The following is a 25634-nucleotide window of genomic DNA, read 5'->3' on the forward strand; positions in this document are numbered from 1 at the left end:
TACTATTAGAAAAGCATACACTATGTTTGTTTTCATTTTCAAGTTATTTCCGACGAGTCAAAACATATCCAATATTTGACATAATTCAGAAACACCCTATTTAGGTGTTTTAAACTGTTTTAGCATAAATATATACATATATATATACACATACATATACATAAATATATATAAAAAAGACATGATTTGACTATGAATTGACAATAAATAGTAATTTTTGTCTCCCAAAACACTACATTAAATACACAATACTTATTTTAAATTATCATAAAAAACTAATCCAAATATACATAGTATCTAACACGCTTATTTATCTTTATTTTTTTCTTTTTATCTTCACAAAACACAACAAAATACTAAAAAAAACGAATATGAACAATAAAAGATTTTGCAAACATTGAAAAACACCTCATTACATAGCCAAGAAAAGCTGTGTATTGTTCTCCCAAAGCAAAGCAACAGTGAAGCCGGAGAATGAACGAACAACAGCGATCGATACTCATCCAGTCTGCGTCTCGCTTCCCCCCGCCTCCAGGTACAACAATCGCTAATCTCTGCTGTATTTTAAGATTTCTTAGCATTCTGACTCAAATTGTTCTGCCAGGGGTGAAGTTTTCATATGGAACGGCGGGGTTCAGAGCCGACGCATCATTGCTGGAATCCACGGTGTTCCGGGTGGGTATACTGGCTGCGCTGAGGTCGATCCAAACTGGGTCGGTGATTGGGCTCATGATCACCGCCTCCCACAATAAGGTATCTGATAATGGGGTCAAAGTGGCGGACCCATCTGGTGGAATGCTCACTCAGAGCTGGGAACCCTTTGCTGACGCTCTTGCTAATGCCCCAGATTCCCATTCCCTTCTCCAGGTAAGAACACGTATGTTTTCTGCTTAATAGGAAGTACTGAAGCACGATTGAGGGAGTATTTTCTATCTTTGGTCCTTCTCTTTGGAATCGGTGCTTGTTAAATTGAAACTCTTCATATCAGTGCAAAATGCCTGGTTTAATTTGTGTATCTGTCTTAGTCAGGATAATTTGGGCTTGGGAGAAGTTAGTTTCATAAGATGATATTTTGGAGCTGTACCCTTTTCCATTAGATATAGGAAATAGTTTAGACAATTGATTGTAGTATTCATAGTCATCTGAGACAGATTGATGTGTCTGTCTTATGTCTTCTTTCTGTTGCTTACTGAAACAGTTGCTAGATGATTTCGTGAAGAAGGAAAAGATTACACTTGAAGGAGCCCCTGCAGCGGAAGTTTTGTTGGGAAGAGACACTAGGCCCAGTGGGATGTCCCTTCTGGATGCCGCTAAACAAGTATTATGTTCTTACTGCTTTTGACTTTTATCATCTTTGTTCCTATGCTTCATATTTCATGTAGTACTTTGTAGATAGTATGTGCCGACTGGAAACCTGCCTCAATTTGTAATTGGTTCTCTAACTGCAGTAAATCTTCGGGTCTGTTTATTTCCTTCTTTTAGGTTAGGTGTAGTTACCTATCTTTTTGTGCATTTAGATAGTGTTAACTGCGAGTACCAGGAATTTATATCTTAGATCATTAGGTGAGCATGATTATATTGTGGATGAGACATAAGGTTATCTTGTATAATAAGTTCTGATGCAATAATGCTAATTAACATTTCATAGGGAATAACTGCAATTATGGGAGCCTCTGCCAGAGTTATGGGAGTTGTGACAACTCCTCAACTGCACTGGATGGTTCGTGCAAAAAATAAGGGCGTGGAAGCCTCTGAAAACAATTATTTTGACCAACTTTTGGCATCTTTTAGGTTAGTTTCATTGGTAGGCATAGAGAAGTTTTACTTTTTAAATTTTTTTACGACTTTTGACGAAGAATAAAGTTGTTAGAGGTACACATTTTCAGGTACTTACTGGATTATATTCCCCAAAGAAATAGCAGGAACAATGTGACTGATAAACTTATAGTGGATGGGTCGGATGGTGTGGGTGGAGAGAAGCTTGAAAAGTTGAAGACAAGGTTGGGTTATTTAACAATTGATGTTCGTAACTATGGTGATGGTGTACTTAATGAAGGTGTAGGTGCTGATTATGTGCAGAAAGAGAAGGTTGTTCCGCGAAGTTTTGGTCCTGCTGATGCTGGTATAAGGTGAGTTATTTTCCTTCTGTTTCCTATTTTCTTTTGTAAATTGACTCTTATATTAATTTCCAAGATTCAATCACTAAAGTGCATTTGGAATAATAATTTTCAATTTTCTATAATTGTATGATAATCTAAGTGGTGGGAGACACATCTTTTTATGAAAATAATAGCATATTTTGTTTCACCTGCGTCAAGTGCTTTTTGTTTTGCATAATTTTCTCTTAAACGTTGTCATTATCCTCTAACCGTCTCAGAAATGTCTGCTTCATACGTCAAGTTACTGCCCCAATCACTTCTGTTGCATTATTTTATATCATGCGTTTGCATCTACATTTTTTTATTTGCAAAGTTGTTGGTAATGCATGACATGCTCTGTATAGTACTTTGTTATTGCTGATTGCTAAATAGTTGGGATTCAATTATTCCACTCGTGTTATCATTGGAAATATTAATTTAAGTTGTGGTTTTGCTCTGTGGCCCAAGGAATTTCTGACTTGCGATCTTTTATACCATTACCAACTTGGAGTTGGCGTATGTAACCTTTGCAGAATCGTACAAATTTTTGTTTCACGGATCACTTGTAATTCTGATTAGGATTGGAAACTGTGAACTTGTATGATTCTAGTGTTTCAGGTGTGCCAGTTTGGATGGAGATGCTGATCGGCTTGTGTATTTCTCTGTTTTATCAAATAGTAACAAGATCGACCTTGTTGATGGGGACAAGATATTGTCTTTGTTTGCTTTATTTCTCAAGGAGCAATTAGGTATTCTTAATGGGCCTGAAGATGCAAAAGCAAATAAATCTTATCAAGCCTCTCTTGGTGTGGTACAGACAGCTTATGCTAATGGAGCATCTACTGATTACCTGAAGCAGTTGGGCCTGGAAGTTGTTTTGACTCCAACAGGAGTCAAATACCTGCATGAGAAAGCAGCTGAGTATGATATTGGCATCTATTTTGAGGCAAATGGACATGGAACTATCTTATTTTCAGATGCATTTTTATCCTGGTTGGAGACTAGAAACAATGAACTTGCATCAACATCAAAAGGTTAAATAAGTTTGTCTTTTATTCATTTTTTGTGGTATTACTTGCTTTTGGTAAATGAACTTTTACTGGTTGCTTATATCTAGGTTCTGATCAACATAAGGCTGCTTTAAGATTATTGGCTGTCAGTAAATTAATTAATCAGGCTGTTGGAGATGCATTAAGTGGGTTGCTCTTAGTGGAGGCTATCTTGCAACATATGGGATGGTCTATCCATAAATGGAATGAACTTTACCAAGATTTACCTAGCAGACAACTTAAGGTCAGTTTGTTTCTAGATACTTGTTTCACAGTTTTCTAGATGGTTTAGCGAGATGATGTATGCATAATTGTCTGATGCATTCACTCAGGACAGTCTGAAATCTTGTGTTTGTTACTGTATTTAGCTTGTGGCAGTTGGAAATGTCAATACCATTTGATCTGATAATTGTCATGGGGTTGGCATGACCTATGCTCAAATTTGGGTGTTTGTTGAGGGTCAGATTTCTTGAGTTAGGTCTGTGGACTTGTAGCTTTTCTACTTCCAAATAAGGGAGATTTCCCTTATGCTATTTTTGGATTTCGATTTTGGCCCAAAGGAGGACAATAAACAAACACTAACCTCAATTTACTATCATTTGAAGTGAGGAAAAATAAATTTGATAGTGTTCTTTATGACCAGGATCCAAGGATCAATCATAGCCATAGGGCTGGTAGGTCAATTATGACTCTGATTTACTCTGGTCTCTTGTGGATATCATGTTGAAGCATTTACTTCAAGTTCCATATGTAGCTATATCCATTGGCAACCACCAGCATTGTCTTTCTCTCCTTCCTTTTTCTAAAGGTAGCATAAGGCAAGGGCATGCAACACTCAAGATAATTTCATCAACTAACTCAAATATGAGTCACTCAATACAAAAACTGACATGACACAACAAAGAAATAGAAAGTTTACTGTGTTAAAAAGCTGTGAAGTATGCCAACATAAAGAGAAACCCGTGTTTGGTTCTAATCCATTTTTAAGCAACAGTTGACTGTCCTTGTTAGTATGATATGCGAGCAATTTGAGCATAGCTGCTGGTTGTGTAATTAAGGGTAAAATACACTTTGCCCCCTTGAACTATTCTTGATGTAGCATTTACCCCTCTAAATTAAGGGTAAAATACACTTTACCCCCTTGGTTGGACAAAAATGCCCTCATACCTTGAAAAATTATATAATTCTCAATGTATTTTAGTATTTTGCTCATTGAATCATTACCAAATTATTTTTCATTTAATTTTTTTTAATAAGTGAAGAATTTAATTAAAAGTGGAGTATAAATTAATATATATAGTAGATACACAACAAATATAATACCGGGTTCTAATATTATGAACCAAACTTGTGATTAGGCATGAATCATGATACACAATTCTATCAAGCATAATCACATGAACCAAACATGCCCTTTTAGTATGAGGTTTCTGGTTTCAGGTTTTGATCAGTCACACCCAAGTGGCCTAGATACACACATGGTTAAGATTTGTAAGTTAGGTTGGTGAAGGAGTTACAGGTTAGCCAAACCCAATCAATTGCTTTCTATGGGTTCAGCCAAACCAATCAATTGCTTTCACTATTCCAGTAGGCGTCTTTCTTGTGAATCTTATTTTTAAGTTCAATTGAAAGAGCAAAGTTTATGTGTTTCTAAACCTTGTAAAAATTAAGGGTGGTGTTATTGCTTTGTCTAACAGTAAAAAGCCTGTTTGTCAAGCTATTCAGAAAGTACTAGGTTTCCCACCCAAGAAATATTAAATAATTAACATTCTTCTTCACTTCTTCAGGTAAAGGTTGTTGACAGGACTGCTATTATTACTATAAATGCAGAGACTACAGTTGTTAGACCTGTTGGTATTCAAGAAGCCATTGACACCGAAACAGGTAAACGCGTTTTGTGACATATACAGACTCCCCATACCAAGTTACCAACATCAGTTTGTGGAAGCATTTTTTCTTTTTGCTAGTGTACGTAGGAATATAGTTTAATTGTGAAATTATTATGGTTCCCTGATCAACTTATACGACTATGGTAAAAGGTGAATTTTGATGCGAAGGGCATAAAGACAACTCTACATGTGTACTAGGTGACCTATTGTTTGCAAATGTAGTTATTATTAAGTTAATAGGAATTTCTTATTATTTTCATTACTTGCACACATGAAAATACATCAGACAACTGACATGAGTATTGCCAGTTTCATTCACTAAATTTAAACTTAGATGGGTTAAATTTGCTGAAACCGTTTCCTACCATCAGGTAACTGCCTTGTGGCTTAGTCACTCTAAACTGCACAAAAAGAATTCTGACCCCTTATGAATGTTAAGTCAACCTCAAAAGAAGATAGGAAGTGCAGTTCTGATGAGTTACTGCCATCTATTACAATCACCATCACAGGAATTGTGTATTTCACCTTGAACCCACTGCAACTTGCCTTTGATCAATGTAATTAATAGTGCCTCCATTTCTGATCAATAATCATACTTTTCTTTTTATTGCTAGGCCATTTGAAACTCTGATTTAAACCAGAATTCCCTGACATAATTGTCATGTTTATATATAAGATAGAGAAGACACTGTAAGTGTCTGTTTATCATTTATGCTGAATTGTATTTGAAAAATAAAGAATATAAGTTGATTTACCAAAATAGATAAATATGGGATATGTTACTAATAAGAAGAGCATGTGCTTTAATAATAATGATATTGCAAGAGTTTTTGTTTTGCATTTACTTCAAAGTTATGTTGTTTAGTGTCCTAGATGTTTATTCAAATTTAAGATGAGAAGTTGCAAGTGAAGAGTAATATATCGACATTGTTATAATGCATATATTCTAAAGCATATCAGACCATTCTAAATAACCCCCTAATTTTTTCTATTGTCTTTTGGTTGAGAGAGAGGTAAATCAACGTAATGAATTTCCATCCCTCCATCACAATTTTGGATATTTTGCGTAAAAGTGATGTGACGACTTTTCATGCGAAAGGAATTAAATTGTGTGTAGGCGGGGGGGGGGGGGGGGGGTGGGGGTGCAAAAAAAAACTTGTTCTTTCCTGTTCTAGTGCTTGCAAGGCCTGGCTCCTCGAAAAATCCTTATCCTGGTTGGAGGCTGTAACAAAGATACTGTAAATCACATGGCAAAATGGTCAAGACTCGAGCAAATGCTAAATCTGTGATAGTTACTGTGATTTGCAAGTTGTAAGGACATTTCTCTACTTTTGCTGGCATGTCGTTCAAGCCTTCGTTGTTTTCCCAGAAGTATGATGGCTTTACATATTAAACATTTTATAAGCTATAATATATGCATCTTTGCTGGTATCTGAGGGTGTTTACATTGTGGTTAAAAAATGTCTCTCATTTGACTCTTTTCTGTCAGCTAAATATCCCCAAGGAAGATGCTTTATTCGCCCTTCAGGAACAGAGGACGTTGTAAGAGTGTATGCTGAAGCATCAACCCAAGAAGCAGCAGACAATCTAGCTCGTTCTGTAATGAGGCTTGTAGATCAATACCTTGGTTTCAGCAGTAGCTAATAAGTCCACACTCTTACAAGTTTTCCTGCTGAATTATATAGTTTAGATGATGGGAACAAAGTTTCATACCTAGAATTAGAATGGTGAAGAAATGAAGACATTGTTAGACTTAATCCCATGACTTGCGGATTCATAACGAGCTCATAAAGATGGTCACAGACCTTCAAACTAGTTTTGAAAAGTCGTGAGTTGTTGTCTGCCCATTAACTTTAAGGCTTGGGAACGACTGTTTATGTTCTCGCTATCTGGATGGTGTTTGAATTGGCAACTGCTTGCATGATAATGGCCCTTCAAGCAAAGAATTCATATTGACAAATGGCTAATGTTGTTTGATATTGATTCTCTTCATAGTCGCTCTTATATTGGTGTGCTAACACTCACAAGCTGGTGAGTCTCTAGGCTCACTATACTCGCTGCTGAGCCATTGAGCTTGAGGGGAGTCTATATTGTTTTACAGGAGTGCACTCTCGCAGTTTGGTCAGTGCCGTAATCGTGCTTGGGAGTTTTCAGAATTCTTGGGAACGCCCTGACGCCTCAAATGAAATGGCTGAAGAACAGAAAACTGTTGTTGATGCTTGGTGCTATTGCAGAATGTGCCATCAGTACAGGAGAATAACCTCCTATGTTACAGAGTTACTCATCGATGTGTTCAGGAAACAGAAAATATAATGAAGACAGACATTCATCATCTCATTTATTTCTTCTTTTCCTCGTCTTTTGTGTTTTGTGAAGTTTGATTGATGCCACTGTTATGGTTGAAGATGGAAAAGTTTAAAATTTTGGACACCAATAGCCAGTAGGGTAACTACTTTGACACTTATTAATATTAGGTTTAATTACACTAACACTTCCTCCCTTTTGTAAAAATTGCAACTACACTCCCTGAAAGGTGGCAACGTGATTTATTTCAAGGGTTGTTTCTTTCAGTTTTTTGTCTCAGAGACGGTGTTAATGTTAATTGCAATTACAATTCCAAGAAGTGTATTAATAATTTTACAAATAATAGAAAATATTCATGTAATTAAACATAAATTCAAAAGGTGTCGATATTATTTACCATATACATTATTGATGTATGTGTTTCTGGTGGTAAGCATGATAAACAAATCTGGGGAGATGTTCACTTGAAAACAAATACTACCAAAAACAACCCCACTTTCATACCAAATCTAGGTATTAATACAACCACCAAACTCGCCTCAAACTTCACATATTACATATTTTAGATTTATAAAAAGTAGGAATATATGTATAATAGAAAATACAACTATATAACTGCATCAATACCTTATCGTATCCTAATTTTCGAAATTTTCTATCACTATATCCATGTTGGGTCATTTCCGTGTTGCCATACCTGTGTCAATGCATCATGCCTCACAACTTTTACAAGTTATGAACCAAAATATTCTAATTACTAACTGCATGTAATGTATTATACGATATTTCCTTATATTCATATTAAAAATTGACCAGAAGGCTTCTCATATAAACCTAAAAATCATTAGTGGCAGCTACCCTAAACTGAACAATCAAGACATAAAGCAAATTGTGAAACTTTTATAATCAAACTAGCTCACCTTCATGCTTCAGCAATGGCAAAAAATATCAAACATTTGCACGTTCACTAAAAACAAGTGAGCAAAGTCAATGTACAGTGAAACTGACGACAAAGCTGACAAGCCAGAATGAACACTTGGTGCAGCATCGATACTATGATCGCGGACTAAGATCATAAAACACATAAGTATGCCAACAACAAAATAACTGGCAACAGCATAAAGAAACAATCACACGAAAGAGAAAATCTCTCTACTTCAATTTAGATACGACAGATCAAGAGGCAATACTGACGGGGGATTTTGACCAGAAAATACACAATTAAATACTCTTTCAAGATACAAAGACCTCAGACCAGTCAATTACAAGCAGATTCAGAAGTACAATTTCAGTTTGTGCAAAACCAAAGAGACAATCACATTATAATGCAGCGACTTCTTTCCTCCTGTGGTTGTGTAGCAGCTTGCGGGTACCTGTTTGACTCATTAGGGTTGTATGTAAATTCCGACGTGTCCAGCCCGTACTGTTAGACAAACATTGAATTGGTCACTTCACATGTGGAAGTAATTATCTACTAATAGTGTCAACAGCAGAATCCAAATTTTCAATACAATTAAAATGATTTGAGTAAATCACAGTATTCCATATAAAAGTAGCCCGAGTAATTACAGAAGGATGAAATTATTAGGCTTAAGAAGTTTTCCAGGCTCCAAAAAGGGGCTACGGATTACAAGTTATGAACATCAAAGCACAAAGCATTATGCACAATATGGTATCAAACACGGAGCTGACAACTTGGGTACATGAGTCACTTTACTGAGAACCCAGACAACAACCAATTTCTTATTTCAGGAATTAAATGACTAAAAGAGGAAAGTAACACAATCAAATACAACCTCGACATAATCTGTTTTCCTAAACTATATCTCAACTTTGCCCCTCACTCAAGTTGAAGGGATACAGGTTACAATGATGAAAGTTAAGAATTTTACCTTTTCATCTTTTAAATTAATGAGAATTCAAACAAATCACTTAATAGAAATGGCAAATCATTCTTCTTTCTCTCACTAGCATTTTATGTTCCTCACGCATAAGCTATTAACAGTTGAGGCTCATTCTGGTAACTTACTTTTTTTCCTTGGCCTGTTTTTGTTTATCGGATCCAGAAGTAGAAGAAGAAACTCTTCTTGTGCCTCATAATTCTAGGTACTTGATGTCAAAGGGAACTCAAAGTGGCATATTAACCTAGAACTTTCAAAATCTAGCGGCTAAAAGACCAAAGGAGAGATAGAAGCAAGAAACCTATGTTGTCCAAGTATTGGAAAAGACAAAATTAACATTAATGAGTTAGTTAAACCATTACCAGAAACTTTCTACTTGAAATAGAAGACAGTACCTGCTGCATGCCATTATAAAGGAACCAAACTTATCAATCACAAAAAACATGAAGTCACATCTTGACATGCTTGTCAACCACATCCGTTAAGAGTTCTCGATTTCTATTATAAGATTAGTGGAATTCAGGACTCGGCAGATTCCTGTAAAGCTTCCTAATATTTCTCTGTCCCACGTTTCTTATGCAGCTGATTCATTTTTCAAAGAAGCTATTTACGTGATCTAACTAACTCAATCTTCTCTGTTCCATGAACTATTTCTGGACGCAACCTTGGAAATACACTAAAATGTCTATCACATTTAAAAACTTGGGACATTTACTTACTTAACCCAAGCCGAATATGTTAAGATCATGCAGTCAATAGCACTACAACTTCTTTACGAGCTTATATATTGATTAGAACACAAATCAGCCTACAGAGCTTGTGACCAACATATTAAGAGGACATAAATAAGTGCCTCAAACAAAACATGTAACTATTTAATTCTAGTTAGGTAAATGCACAGACATATATCCATTCCTATTTGTAGTTGGTAAGGAATAATTGTAGTTCCTATTTAATGAGGAAGGGAGCAATTTTTAACTAATTAAATACTAAATATTAGTAACTAACAAAATAACTTAAGTATGATTTTAAGTTCGAACATAATTGACGGAAAATTGAAAACGTAAAAACTTCTGCAAGTTTTTACTACTTTTCCTATTTCTCTCTTCTTCCTTCATTTCTTTCATTCTCAATAAATTATTTGCATATACTGAAAAAATAGTTGTAATCTTAACAAACTAAATACTAAACAGCTAGTAACTAACAGAGTAAATTACCTATGATTAAATTATATAACTTAATTAAGTCAAAATATAATGGACGAAAAATAAAAAACATAAATTTCTTCCCTGTCCATGAAAAGTATCCTTTGCTTTGAGTTGTTTATCCATAGGGCGAAAATGACATTCACTCGTTTCAATGACGTCTTTTGGCCAGCAAACATAGGGATTCTTAAAATAATTTTGCAAATTGTATGGGATGTTCATGTAATTACGCAAACGGTAAGGAATCCCTGTGTATTATCTCTAACAATCTTAGAACCCAAAATGCATGAAAGAATAACAAACAATGAGCAATAGAAAACTCACAAATTAAACGAAGTATAAACCAATACATGCTATATGGTAATAAACATTTGTTGACTGTGGTTATAGTAAAATAATGGCCGCAAAATAAGAAGGAAAATGCTGAGGTGGTTTTAATGGGAAGACATACAAAGGTGCAATCCCATATACATTGAACTATATCGAAATGCTATGTTTATGCCTGCAGAATTTAAGAAAGATAGAAAAAGGAAAGAGCATAAAGAAAGGCATTTATAAGCTCTCAAAATTTGGGTGGGCCTAACCTATTAAAAGCCATTTAGTAAGCAGGTAAATGGGTAGATATGCGTAGTGATCCTGAATTATCAACATTTACACCTGAACATCAAACCCATTCCACCTAAATTGACACCTCTGCCATTGGTTGGGATACAAAGTCTGTCATAGAAGTCCATAAAAATGTTGATCATAATTGAGTGGGTTTTTCTTATTGTGAAAATCAAAGATCAAATGAAAAGTTTCACTGGGAAACTTAAGTAGCCATAACTATTTCTTAGCCTGCATCTCAGAGCCTGAAAACAAGAACAGAGCAAGCGAGCACACCTTCAACAGCTTGCTACAACTGCCAGACCCTGCATATGAGTTCCTATCATGCCTACAGCATGTGGTTCTTGTCCTCTAAGTTTGGGGCTTATCCACCATTGACCATACATGAAGAGTGATTCAACGCAAGAGGAAAGAGGATTGAGTAGTTGTGATACCATAAGAGAAATCCAACTATGCTGTCTTATAAAGAAAGTAGTGAAACTCAGTTGAATGGCACAAAGGGATTGAATGGCTTAAGACACACTTTAATCCCAAGGTGCGTCAACACTCCAGGTTTCATGGGAGAGGTGCAAGGTATAAGGTGAAGTTCAGTCCTTGTGGAAGAGGCAGGAAATACTTGATTTTCCAAACCAGGTTTCACTTAGTTATAGCAAATTTCATCAAATTCTAATATTTTCAGCACTTAAAGAGTTACTGCATTAATATAAATCTGCAGAACATTTCAGAAATTGAAAATATTATATTAACTTTAAAATCCATCATTCCAGAACTAGTTATAGAAAAATAATTTTTTCATGTATATCTACATTTTGTGTAGCAATTTTCTTCAGAAGTCTGAACCTAATAATTTAGCATTTAACAAATCCATAGCTTCTGCAAACCTGAAGAAAAATTCTGAAATGTTCAGTAAATCATATTTAAAACTCAGAAAGTTTCATAATTTTGGAATCATTATATAAAAGCACAAATGTGCCATTAACTACAAAATTCATTCATTTCATTTAACTGCAGCTTGTATTTGGAAATTTCAGCAAATTCTTATAAATTCAACTAAAAAGGAGAGAATCGACTTTCTGGTTCTCTTTGTGAGTGGTGCTAGAGGGACCAAAAAAGTAGAGAAAGAAACTACGCAAAGAAAAGAAAGATGGAGAAAAGAAGAATGAAAGCAAGGAAAGGAGAAGAGAGGAAAGCCGGCAGGATGTAAGCAGGCTTATGCAGAAGAGCCCTCTGTTTTCTTTTGTATAACTGCATCTTTATTTTTAGAATACTGATGATTTTTGTTTGAAAGAAACATGTTATATTAGCCACATTTTTATTTAACAGAACAAATACACATTTGTTCAATGAGCATGTAGTTTGGGCTTCAAGAAAAAGCCCAAGGCACAGCAAATGGACATGGCTTGGGATATTCCACGTCTGATGGTTATAGGATCATATAGGGGCAGATGGTTTTTACCACCCATCCATCTCTAATCCAATGGCAATGGGTGGATTGAGTCCTTGACTTTAAAGAGGTGCCAAGCTTGCACCTTGCCATGTGCAGGGCGTAGACAAGCACCTTAACAGACAAGTATGGTTTAGGATGACATAAGAGGGCACAAACTGTGGTCTTTCATTTTAAGACTAAAATAGGCCACTGGTCCATGACATCACTGGGCTTGTAGTCGATAAAACACTTCGGTTTATTCATCTCTTGGTTATGGAAATGAACAGTTCATCCATTCCCAATTTGTTTCTGCTATTTTCTTTTCCCTGTCATGAAACAAGACTCCATTTCCTAAAACTAATCAGGTATAACTTTAGAAATACCTTGTCACTTAAAGTAATTTTATCACATTAGTAGCTCTCAACCACACAAAATTTTCAGTTTTCCAATTCTCACCTAACTGAGTTAAAATGGAGCATTCGAGGTGGGACAAAGGAAGCGCTCTTTTCTTGTATATAAGCAGTAAGGTTTGCAATAAGAACGCACTCATCCAGGATAAAATATTTGATGTATTTATTGATTTAAGGTACCCTATATTTAACTTAATCTTAAAAGTATAAGGATTCTTGCATATGTTGAGAAATCAAAATGCTTTGTGTCAATATTATTTGTTCCTACTCCTTTTTGGTACATCACTAGATATGTATAGATTTCCTAAAGGTGATTCTTCACCCTCGAAGGTACCCTCTCATTTAAAGTTACAATACTACCACCAACTCTCAACCAATACTTTTGAAGGCACAAAAATCTCTTTTGCTTTTCTTTGACCCACCACATAAAACTCTCTTTCAAGTCAAAATGAACGCATGAAAGAGGGAATTTACAGAGTGTTTTCTTCAAATTAGTTTTTTTTACTATGTGGCAGTTGCATGAGAACAAAATGAAAAATAAATGTGAATCCAAAAGAAGCCTCATGGGACATACTAATATCACTCGCACTCAAGACAGTTCTTTTCTTAGACCACGTTACAAACATGTATCTTGAAGAATAACTTTGCTCAGTTTCATTATCCTACATTATACCCAGAATCAGTGGAAAGAATGAGTACGAACTTAATCTATTGAGGATAAATTGTCATTTACTTGGGTCAACATAAGGACCTTCTAAGATCTTCTAGAGAAGTTAAAAATATCCCAATTTTTTTTTCTTTAAGAATTTATAAAGTCACAAACATCATATTTTAAGATTCTTCCCCTCCCAAGAACCTTCTAATATGTTAGAATCCCTCAAATATCTGATAAGGTGTTTTTACTTTTTACAACAAGCACTTACCCAAGCAAAAACAGAATAAGCTTCACCAAAGACAATCTTAAACAAGGCATAATTACCAGAAGTAGCCAATTAAACTTAAGCTAGTTATCCTATCAGCAAATAGGAATACAAACGAGGACCAAAACTTATCATTCTTAATGAGCTTTACAAGGCTTCTTGATTTCTCCTGCATCAAAGGAGCTAAACATATTGATCATTCTTAGCATTATAACTTATATTATCGATTAGCATGACCTATTAGCTAATGCAAAATCATGCAACACCTAAAAAGAAAAAGTACAATGTAATTTGAAGTTAAAGAAAACAAAAATAAAAGAGATTGCATTTCTCAAAGGGGGGAAATGTATGAGCAAGACCAAAACAATGAATAAGACATCTTTCACCTTTTCCCTCATACGTGTACTCCAAGCATCATTCCTACTTGGACGCTGATCGAGGGTGCCAGCAACAGGAACACCCGTGGCTGGAACAGGTTGTCTATTTATCAAAGGCTGCCGGATCTGTTGCCTGGGACCACCTATATATTCTTCATCACTATCATAGTCTGCTGGTCGATTTGCAGCCCTTACGATAAGTGCCAACAAAAATATAACGGCCTGCAATTCATAGGAAGTTAATAAGCAACTCATAAATTGAAATTTTCATCTGAGATTTAATGACCTACAAGTTGACTAATTGAGGTGAAAGTCTCATTCGTGATATCAGGACCAGAAAACACCAACATTCAATATGTAGAGGCTCCATTAAGCAAAGAAATATTGCCTGTAAGTGCAGAAGACAACATAATAGCAAGGTATGGTTGTCACTAGACTAGTATCCGGATATGACCCTGAAGCTAGTGGGATAGATGCATAATTGCATTCAATAGCAGAAACTGGTCTTAAGAAGGCATTTTTCCTTCAAACCAATGGTGGAATTCTTAGATAATTAACACATATGTATTGCTATCTTTTGGTTTATCTGGCAAGCACTCCTTTATTGCTCATAGGCCATAACTGAAACAGACATCTTTAACAGAAAAAGAAAGGCGGAAAAAATATAAAAAACGATTAGTCACACAGGCTTTCTATACATTCTGCACATGTATGTATAGGTTTTAAGAAAATTCTCAGTAGCCTTACCTCTAGTATGACAGCTCCAAGAGCAACCCATTTGATAATTTTCCAGTGTTTCTCCAGAAATTCATACATCATATCAAAATTTCCAGTTTTGTCATTTGGAATTTCCTGTTCATTTTTTTTGCCATCAGATTAGCATATTGTAGCTCTGCGACAAAAGATAGCAAGCACAGTCCAACTAACCTCTTTCCAGCTTTTGTCGAAAAAGATAAAAGCAGCCAATCCCAGCTCTACCAAAATCAACAGGATCACCAGTACTGAATACTTTATTATCTTAAGGAACCCAACGATCCTCATAATGAAGAAATATGCACAATGTCACAATCTTACAGAAAGTTATACACCTAAATTCTAATGCAAATGTACAACAGAGACAAATAATACTAAGTATTCTCAGAGTAGTATTTTTCTCAACAATGATCAAAGTGCAGTCTCTTAATATTAACCTACTCAAGCTAGGAGCGCCAGGTACAGATCAAAGTATCCGTTATTAAGGTATAATTGCATTCCAAAACTTGACAACCTTAACAATTTGCCAACTAATGCAAAAGCTTTAGGCTAATAGCAGTAAACATTTCAACATGAGACCAATTTCCCTGTTAACCTGTTATACCAGCACTTTAAGTACCAATTCAGACCTATAAAAAGGAACATGGTAATGTAGCAAATATTGAAGTAATTGATTATCAGAAAGGACACACAAGTGAGGCAGCAGCCATTCCGTGTAGCTGTTCCAATGCAACCACAACAAGCAATGAAGAGAATAACTGCACCAATTCCGGTGAAAAGATAAATAAACCTGCAATTATCACATGTGAGGTCAACATAATAATCCAAGGAAAATATTATCAACTAAGAGACAGATGTATGCAACTTCATCGTTCTTGGCCAAGATATCCATCAGATAATAAAAGAAAAATTTAACCACTCACACCAACAGAACTTCGAAACAGTCAATATATTGAGTAGGTAAAACAGAACAGACATATTTGCAACTAAAATATGATACGTGATCAAAAGGTTTGGCTTATTCACACTCTATGATAACTATCCGGCAGAGCCAGTTCACAAGTATAAATATGCCACCACAGCCAATTGAAAGGAGCAGGAAAGCCATAAACAAGAGCCTCCCCCCCCACTCCACCCCAGAAAAGGCACATTAGTTCAAATGCCAAAGGTAGAAAAAGAAAAAGTAGTTTTCATCTAAACAAAGACTTGCATCGGAAACACTGGAAAAGGCACCCAACACATCTTGTCATGTGCATTAGCTAAGATAATACTATTAATAATTACTTAAGATTAAAACAAATCACATCCTTGGATTTGGATAGAAGAGTGGAAGAGAAAGGAAAGCAAATACCTAACAAACTACATCAACTATAATTTTCCTTCCTATGGCTTCAAAATTTTCTACCTTTAACAATGAAAAGTTGAAAATAATTTTGAATGCACATTCCTCATGTGGAATTCAAGACCCAAACCGGTCCTAAAGCCCAACAAATTGAAGAAAAATTTACAATGATTCTGGCAAACCATACCCGTCCAGAGCAAGGGAACGATCAGATCCCCATGAAAATCATTGAAAAAGATACAACAAAATCAACCAGCATAAGGTAGCTCATGGTAAAAATTGGAGCAGTACACATTAAGGACAAATATAAATGAAATATTGTGAATGGATATGTATACTAATGCATGAAAATAACAGCTATAACCATTACGCTATTCTAGGTGTTGTACCTAGGTGTATGCATTTAAAAAAAAAGAAAAGAAAAGAAAACCGTTATGCAATTCTAGATGGACACATTACAGTAAAATAAAAAAATTGTAAAATCCACATACATACATAAACATAGAAATACCTTTTCTTAAAACTATTGAAAGAAAGCTCTATCACGATAACTATATTTGCAGAGAAATCAACTGACAAATAAAACAATATCAAGCATCAATCTGAACTTGATTAAGCCTTTCTTAGGTTTTTCACTTTCTGACACATGCAAAATCCAAATTAATTAAGGGTTCTTCCATATGCATTTTCTCAGAGAGTAATGAATGCTATAGCAGAAAACACACTTTTTCAGACTCTAATACTCTGAAATACATCCAAATGCTTATGAAATGAATCATGACGACACTAAGTTATACTAAAGTTGAGACATTTTTCTTCATACCATGCCTTGGGGAGTTTGTCAAAAATGTTATCAGCCAAAGACACTCCTAATAGCATAGGCCGACCAAGCTGTACAAACTGCTCACTTGTTGGGGAAATTGGGACATCATCATCAGTTGAAGCAGCATTCTTATACCCCACAAAGAGGTATACACCATACCCAATCATCGCCAAACCCACAAGAATTAGCAAGAAATTCAAAAGCTTCAACAGGCACTCCCAGAATCCCCTACACGCCATTCTCTATAATAAATACAACAAAAATTTCCCTTATACACACTCTTCAATCAACTTAACACCTCTGTTTCCTGCAAAGAAACCCCCGAAATTAATATCTTCATAAATTGCTCGAAAAGCATACAGAAAAGAGATCACTGGCCCAAACAAAACAAAGAGAAGGATAGAACAAACCGCCGTTTCCAACAGGTTATTATAATTATTCATACTATATCTCTTTGCAATACTTTCTTCCACTCAAATTAATAACGAAACTAGAGACGGTACATCAATAAATATAACCACAGAAAAGAAAAGGATGCTGAACCATAATACCCACAAATAAAGAGACAATGGATGCGAATTCCGCATCAGCAAGGTGAAATCAGGCGGCAATAAACCTTAAATAGTAACAGAAGGGAACAAGATCAAGGGGAAACTTAAATACGGCATTGTATTTGAGCCGATAAAGAATTATGAGAAAGCTTACAGAATAATAGCTCGTAATTGTAGATCAAAGAACCACAGGAGAGACCGAGAGAGAGAGAGGAATTGTAATGAAGGATGAGCGATGTAAAGCAACAGGGTCAAAATGGCTTTTGTGCTGTCGACATCCTCGACAGATGGCACTTTCTTTTCTAGCATATATCATCTCTCTCTTCCACAACTTTGTGTTATTTTCTATTTGGTCCCATTATTACATGGTCAATAGACACTGTCCCATAAACTCTAAAACAATAGCTGAAATGATCCCTAGATACCGAAAAAGAAAATGACTTTGTTGGTGTCAAATCACCATTATCTCACTGTAAAAAGTTGTCCATTTTTTTCTTCTTTATTTACTCACACGATGTTGGCCCTTTCCATGTATATATAGATAAATGGGTTAATTGTAATTTACCTTATGTGAAAATAATAATACTTATATGTGAAAATAATAATACGTACAAAACTTTCTTAAATAAAAAGAGGATAATGTTCTCCTAACCTGAACTGTCGAAGAAAAGCTCATTGCCTCCTATATTTATGAATTATATGCCCCTTTTTTAAAAATTTAAGGGGCGGCGTTGTCTACTTCTTTAAGTGAATTTTTTACTTATTATAACATTTATAGAAGGGCTTGTGCATTTAACCTGTAGACCATGTACACGCACAAAACCACTCCTAACAAGAAACTTCTTCCGAAAGGGAGGCCTAGTTGTGGTTGAGAGTATAATGCATGGCACGGGGCAATGGAGTTGGCCAAAGTAGGAGTCGTGAGGGAAGTAAAGAGCCTAGGTGCCAAGGGATGGTGGGTTCGACACTAGTGGATGATGGTAGTGTGTGCAATTGTATAAGAACATGTAATCAATAAGCGAATCATTGGCACCTTGTGACTCATTCTATATTAGGTTTTTCCGATATGATATTAGTTGAAGAATTATTCTTTTATGAATTCAACTTATGCATTATGTGTAATGCATACTTAATAAATATTGACACCCCCTTAAACATGATTCCTCAAGAATCCAAAGATAAGGAGTGGGCCCCCACCTAGCAGTCCTGAAAACCCATGACCAAGGTAGTAAATCCATTACTTGTTTCATCCTCACTAACCTGGCAAGCACAAAACGAGCCCAATACAGCAAAAAGAGTCAGCATATAAGGACAATACATTACACAAGTCGTTGACACCTTAGGACACGTCATACAAGAAAATCTCCAACTAACTCCAAGTAATTTAGCAGGAATTAACTCTTTAAATAACAAGTAACATTTTCCCGGGTTCTAAGTTAGATGGGGCAAGTTTCAGTCAAAAAGTCATATCTTCATTTAGATAAGTCCAAATCATGAACTACTTCTTTTATTATTTAGCTAACACATGTAGATATCTAATGATGCTGATTCACCCTAACCACCTTTCAAGATCTTGCTTTACGAAAGTTTATAAAATGAGATAGATTGCAGTCATTTTGGTAACATCTACTATCACACTCCAATTCTCACTCTCTTTTGGTTTTTTGACTATGTTCAACTTAATTTTTGCACTCCACATGAATCGTATCATTTTATCATCGTATTCAACCCCTGTTCTCACATCCTTTCAGAAAACCATTGTTCTCACATCACTTCAAGTTTTTCCTTCATTTATTCAGTTAAGATCATTAATGACTTAAGCACCAGAGTGCTAACTTCTGTTTTGCAGGTTAGTCCCCAGTTAACCTTCAAATTTTCTTAAAGATCCTTCAACCTTTAGGGTGCAGTTAAATTTATCATTGGCATTATCTATGGAAACACTTGAACTTGGACGTGAGAAATGGCAAGTTTAGATAATGGGGGGGTGATAATACTATTATTCCACGTCCACCAGAGGCACTAGGAGGTTTCAATGCCCCCACTCTAGCTCTTAACCCAATAGTTCTACCTACTGCGCCAGCCCACTCTTTGTTGAGCAGTTTTAATAGTTTATTATAAAAACCATCAACTCAACCAACCGAGGCTCCTAAGCAAATGGAGTAAGACAATTATCCTAGCAAGGAAAAAGCGAAACACCAAGCGATTGAATAACCAACGGACATATTCTTATTGTTCTCCAATAGGACGTCATGTACCTGTTGAGACAATCAGCAAGGAAGCAGCAACGCAGGAGCCCTCGAGATCCAACACTCTCTCTGGAAAGAAAAGATAAGAACCCGTTTGGTTGTGTTTTCATTTTCAGTTTTCAACAATTGAAAATGTGTAGAAATGCTTTATTGGTTTTTAGGCGAAAACTGAGAAAATGTTTCGATTAGTTGTTTCCAAATATAGGTATATAGGTACGAGAATGTTGAATATAGGTATATAGGTGCGAGAATGTTGAATATATGTATATGTATTTTTGATGTGACAGAAAGAGAACTATGACAAGCTCATGTGACCTATATAAATTTAAAATTGAGAATTAAAATGGGAATGCATTCTCACTAAAAATGGCTTGACCAAACAAATTCTCACCTACCCAAATAGTGAAAAGTGAAAAAAATCTCATTGAAAATACAACCAAACAAGTTCTAAGATTCTGCCAAGAGGTGAGGGAAACCCTACCCTTGGAGCGGGTATCCCTTTCGATGCTGATATCATGGCAGAAAAGCTCCATGCTCACTTCAGGGCCCATTCCCCTCTGTCTACTTACAACGGTATTACCGACTTTCCCGAGCACATTTGTAAGTTTGAGAATACAACTCTGTTACACACGTATACCAATGATATTAAATGTCATGTATTCCTTATTACAATAACCGATTCTACCTAATGATCGTTCAGCCAACTCCCAACTAGATAAGTACATTATTTTGAACAATTTAGCTCCCCTTTCTTATACTAGCATCAGGAAGTGTCGAAAGTTGAATATCAGTCTTTTTGGAGTAAAATAGGAGGAAAAGAAGAGCTTGGGGGCATATGTCCAACGTTTCAACAATGTTATCTTGGAAGTCCCAATTACTCACCTAGAGGTATTGATCAGCACTATCACACAAGAACTTCACGTTGGACCTCTCTTCAATCAGTGGGCTACAAACCTATACATGACTTTCGTGACTCGTTGATCCAAGTAGAAAGATACATGAATTTAAAAGATTCCCAATTAGTAAAAGCGGGTGAACCACACGACAAGAAAGGGCTAATGAGGGTACATCCTCTTGTACGAACAAATGGGAGACCGGAAGAAGGTTCAATCCCTTGATCTAAAAATGAGCACTACACCCCACTTATCACCAACCTAGCACAAATGCTCATGGCCATAGTCTGGCAACCTACTCTACAGCGGCCCAAAGGCTCCAAGGAAGGACCTAACTTTCTAAGTCTAGATACTTCTACAGGTACCATAGAGAATATGGTAGGGGTACTCACTTTGCGATTTCAGTTTCTTAAATCTATTTTGAATCGAATTGCCATTGGCAATTTTACAAAATAATTTTTTAAAATTGTCATTTTTAAAACCAAAATCAAAAGATGCAGTTTCGAGCAGTTGCGGATAGTTTTGCGATTTTAATACTTATAACAAAAAAAGATGTTGAGACTAACAAAAATCAAGATATAACAACTTTTTGTATGTAGCAAGCAAGACAAAAATCAAACAAAGGACAATTGTCAGTTTTAGAGAGAACAGAAATAAAAGGCAGAAAGACAGAACAAAGAAAGCAGTAAGAGATAAAAGAGAGAAGAGGAAAAGGGGGAGCAAAAAAAGAACAGGGGAGAAAAAATGAATGAAAAATTGAGATAATCATGGGCTTAAAACTTGAATGGGCTTAAAGAATTAAACACACACACACACATATATATATATATATTTGTATAAAGTCCAAGTATAAATTTTACAAAAATGGACTTTGTAATGTGGACTTTGATAACATACAAATTTTGGAATTATATAATTTGTTATGAAATTCTTCTAAAAAATTAATTACTTTATCGAATCATTATATATTATTAAAAACTTATTATATATTTAGTGGTGCAGTGCGGTTTTTGATTATTTTTTTAAGTTCTAAATTAAAACTAAACCAATAGTCCGGTGGAATTTTACTCTAAATTTAGAATTGCGGTTTGAAAAATAAATTATGAAAAACGATTCGATTCGATTTGGTTCGGACAGTTTTAAAATTCTTTATCACCCCTAGAATATGGACACAATACCAACATGTGTTGTCAGCTATGACATGAGATGGAAAGGATCATGCATGTTGCCAACTTGAAAGATTATGCCGACAAAGATCAATGATGTGAGCAGAGAGAAGAGCGCTGGGCCATTTAGGCTCCTATAGAAGCGTGGAGCAAGCTGTTGATCCTCCCAGGATGAACCATAGAAATGAGAAGAGTCTAGCTCAAGAGTAGAGCCCAGAAAACATCCCTGCCAAAAGGGTGGTTCACATGATAGCAAGATGACCCACTGATAGGAACTCTAAGAGAGTTAGAGATGCACATGCTACCGCTGCCCAAGCAATCATGGAAATCGACCAAAAAGTTCCAATAGGGAATCCTAGGATCGATTTTGGACTTGTTGATAGACAAGGTCACTTACCTCATAAATCATAATGATACTCTTGTCATTTCTACTACTTTAACGAACTATATTGTTCAGCATATTTTTCTAGATTCTAGCAGTTCTGCAGATATCATATTCTATGAGGCTTACCGACAAATGGAGTTGCGTGATACCCCATTGAAATCGATGGACCCATCATTATATGATTTTGCAGAAGATGTTGTACACCCATGGGATAGATCTCGCTCATAGGGCCGGAGCCCAATAGAAAGACTAAGATAACTCGATTTCTCATAGTAGACATGCCTTTGCCTTATAATGTTATTCTAGGGCAATCCACTTTGAATGCCTTCCAGACTATAATTTCAAACTACCACATGAAACTGAATTTTCCACTGGAACAGTAGTAGGAGAAGCTATCAACGATCAGTACACAACACAAAAGTGTTATGTTGAATCTGTAAATGAGGCAACATAAAGCACATGGAGATAGACCCCCCTCAACCTAGCAGGGAAGTAAAAGACCTACATAGTATGAAAAGTAGGAAAACGAGGATCCTGCCCGAATGCAGCCTGTAGAGGAGCTGTTGAGCATCGAACTAGTGCTAGAAGAGCTGGACAAAACCATCAAAATCAGCTCATAGCTAAACACTCCTAAATTAGCAGTGCAATTAATCACTTTCTTCTAGGAAAATTTGGATATTTTTGGTTGGTTAGCCCATGACTTGGTAGAGATTGCCTAGTGTCATTGTGCATAGCTTCAACTTAGATCCATCTTTCCTTCCTCTAAAGCAGAAGAAGAAGCATTTCTTCTTTGAAAGGGACAAGGTTTCCAAGTGGAGGTACGTAAGCTTCTTGCTGGGGGACACATTAAGAAAATTCAGTTTCTGGGATGGCTATCAAATGTAGTACTTGTATCCAAGCCAGGTAACAAGTAATGCATGTGTGTAGACTTTAGAGAAGTTAACAAAGTATGCCATAAAGATTTCTACCATCTCCCTCCCCCCTTTATAGACCAGCTGGTGGATTCTACCTCTGGTCATGAACTGTTAAGTATAATGGATACATCATAAGGCTATCACCAAATCATGCTGAACTCGATGACCAGAAACGAGTAAGCCTCATCACGTCATGGGTCATATATTGTCATATTGTTATGCCCTTTCAGCTAAAGGATACATGTGCTACCTATCAACGATTGGTAAATCGCAAGTTCGTAGATTAGCTTGGGTGCAACATGGAGATTTACATTGACGATATGCTGGTCAAAAGCCAACAAGCTGACCACCACATCATTGATCTTGTTGAGACTTTTGAAAATTAAGGAATTATCATATAAAACTCAACCCAATTCTAAAAATGTGTTCCAAACAGAGTTCCAAACATTAACCGTTACTATTTTGGAATGGTCTTTAAAATGGATTTTTTAATGTTAGTTTGAAACACATATTGAAACGGTTTGGCCATTCTGAAATTATAACCCAAAAAAATATGGATCATGACGTCATCTATCAATATCCATTCCTCATGTGTTCCATAACCTGTTCCAATATGGAATGAGTTTTGGAACAGTTGCCTTGCCCGTGCAAAATTCCATGTTTTTTTGTAGTGTATTATACATATATGTATGTGTATATTATAATATTAAAAGAGCCACTTGCCACCAAAAGAAATAGTGGAAGCCTACGTGTTGCCACTTTAAAATTTTTAGTTAATTTTCTTTTTCATTTAATTTGTTAATAATTTTTATCAATTTCTAATTTGATCCTTCTAACTTTTCAAAATTATATAATTTACACCAATTATTTATAAAGTTTTAATTTAGTCCTTATAACTTTTAATATATTCATAATTTAATTATCAACTAAATTTCTTCAATAATTAATGATTTGTCCTACGATTATGTATTATAATCTTTGAAGCGTCACAGAGAGCAAGTGCTCTCAAACTAGTAGTAAAGCTAGCTTTCAAATGGAAGGGTACTCACGAGATTATCTGGTTTGCCAAATTTGGAGTATATGAGTTGGAACACATGGATGGTAGAAGATTTACTGACCATGGGATAGTTACAACATCAAGAAATTCTACTCCGAAACCCTTGCTCTTGCTCATAATTATATTATTTTACTTAATAGGCATTCTCTTGCTAGAATAAGAGTGGTTTCCTTTCCCCAGCCACATTCTATATTCAAATAGGTTGATAACGATGTTGGCTTCGAGGCCTAATGAGCCGCCCTCAGCTGTTACACGCATTCCTACTGGCTTTGAGTGTTAATAAGCTGCCCTCAGCTCGCACACACATTCATGCTGGTTTCAAGCCCTAATAAGCTGCGCTGAACTGGCGTACGCATTCATGCTGGCTTTAAGCCCCGATAAGCCGCCCCTAATTGGCGCACTCTTGCTCATTATTCTACCTACTATGGGTCCTAATAAGCCATCTCTATTTGATGCATCCATGCTCACTTTTCTCAGGGTACACTTAATTACTATACATATTATTTCTCTATTTTTCTCAATACTTTAACATTTGCTTACCTTTTCTTGCAGTAGGTCATACTCTACCCTGCTGAATGAAGATGTCTCTACCCTATTCTCTAGACGACTTATCGTACGGAGATTAGGAAGATGATGACCAACTTGCTCAACCAGCAATAAGGAACTACAAAGCTACTACCAGACATCAAAGCCTTTAGCAGGCTAATAAAACTACTCATCTCACTCCAGCAAGTATACCGTACTTAGCCAAAAATCAACAAATATTTTACGTCTTATTTTGTAGAATGCATGTCTATTTGTTTGTAACTAAATTTTTCTACTGACACTTTTTCATAAAAATCATTTTCTCTAGTGGCAAGCATATATCACATAAATGATCCTACTTGATATTTAAGCACTTAGGGCAAGTATCACTTAATCTTGCTATGATAACAAGACCCAAAGTGTCATTTTCCTTCTATCATTAACCACCTGGAGGGAAAAAAATAGTTTGGATATAACCATCTCACAACTGTAACACTGGGATATCCCTAGCATTCAATTATATCATCGTGACGGAAGAAAGGATCACATTAAAAAAAAAACATAACAACCATTAAGTAGTAGCAAAATAGAAGCATACTCATAAACCATTAAAAGAAAGAATGAGGGGGAAATAGAATCCATGGCATCTTCGTGCTAACACAAGTAAAAAATATTCAAGCCCCCACCTAGGCACTTCCAAACCTCGCATAGGAGGTGGTATCCTGAATATTCAGCTGAAAAATAAAAATATATT

General features: G+C 35.8%; 2 protein-coding genes across 3 annotated transcripts; one reads left to right on the top strand and one right to left on the bottom strand.

Moving 5' to 3' along the window:
* Positions 1-381: 381 nt before the first annotated feature.
* Positions 382-7413, top strand: DRT101 (phosphoglucosamine mutase-like protein). Its single transcript, XM_011071922.3, has 9 exons — positions 382-535; positions 605-867; positions 1199-1318; positions 1649-1791; positions 1887-2129; positions 2757-3172; positions 3256-3431; positions 4975-5071; positions 6566-7413. The coding sequence occupies exons 1-9, from the start codon at positions 475-477 to the stop codon at positions 6718-6720; spliced, it is 1674 nt and encodes a 557-aa protein (XP_011070224.1). The 5' UTR covers positions 382-474; the 3' UTR covers positions 6721-7413.
* Positions 7414-8517: 1104 nt separating this feature from the next.
* TOM2A (tobamovirus multiplication 2A) lies at positions 8518-18006 on the bottom strand. 2 transcript variants are annotated; one of them, XM_011071923.3, is made up of 7 exons: positions 17849-18006; positions 17144-17450; positions 15669-15768; positions 15153-15233; positions 14973-15077; positions 14235-14447; positions 8518-8803 (listed from the first exon to the last, which is right to left on the bottom strand). In XM_011071923.3, the coding sequence occupies exons 2-7, from the start codon at positions 17380-17382 to the stop codon at positions 8696-8698; spliced, it is 846 nt and encodes a 281-aa protein (XP_011070225.1). In that variant the 5' UTR covers positions 17383-17450; positions 17849-18006; the 3' UTR covers positions 8518-8695. The 2 variants fall into 2 exon arrangements, with proteins under 2 accessions (XP_011070225.1, XP_011070226.1); XM_011071924.3 differs by lacking the exon at positions 17849-18006 and adding an exon at positions 17699-17815.
* Between the last annotated feature and the right edge of the window lie 7628 nt (positions 18007-25634).

Source organism: Sesamum indicum, linkage group LG2 (genome assembly GCF_026168435.1).
Source record: "Sesamum indicum cultivar Baizhima isolate 11 linkage group LG2, ASM2616843v1, whole genome shotgun sequence".
Taxonomy (NCBI): Eukaryota; Viridiplantae; Streptophyta; class Magnoliopsida; order Lamiales; family Pedaliaceae; genus Sesamum; species Sesamum indicum.

Bases quoted from the DNA above. Each gene is read 5' to 3' on its own strand.
- TOM2A (XM_011071923.3), bottom strand. From the start codon at position 17,382: ATGGCGTGTAGGGGATTCTGGGAGTGCCTGTTGAAGCTTTTGAATTTC. The intron at 15,078-15,152 runs GTTAGTTGGACT...AAAAATGAACAG, and splicing joins TCGACAAAAGCTGGAAAGAG to GAAATTCCAAATGACAAAAC. The intron at 14,448-14,972 runs GTAAGGCTACTG...TATGAATTGCAG, and splicing joins TTGGAGCTGTCATACTAGAG to GCCGTTATATTTTTGTTGGC.
- DRT101 (XM_011071922.3), top strand. From the start codon at position 475: ATGAACGAACAACAGCGATCGATACTCATCCAGTCTGCGTCTCGCTTC. The intron at 868-1,198 runs GTAAGAACACGT...TTACTGAAACAG, and splicing joins ATTCCCATTCCCTTCTCCAG to TTGCTAGATGATTTCGTGAA. The intron at 3,432-4,974 runs GTCAGTTTGTTT...TCACTTCTTCAG, and splicing joins TACCTAGCAGACAACTTAAG to GTAAAGGTTGTTGACAGGAC.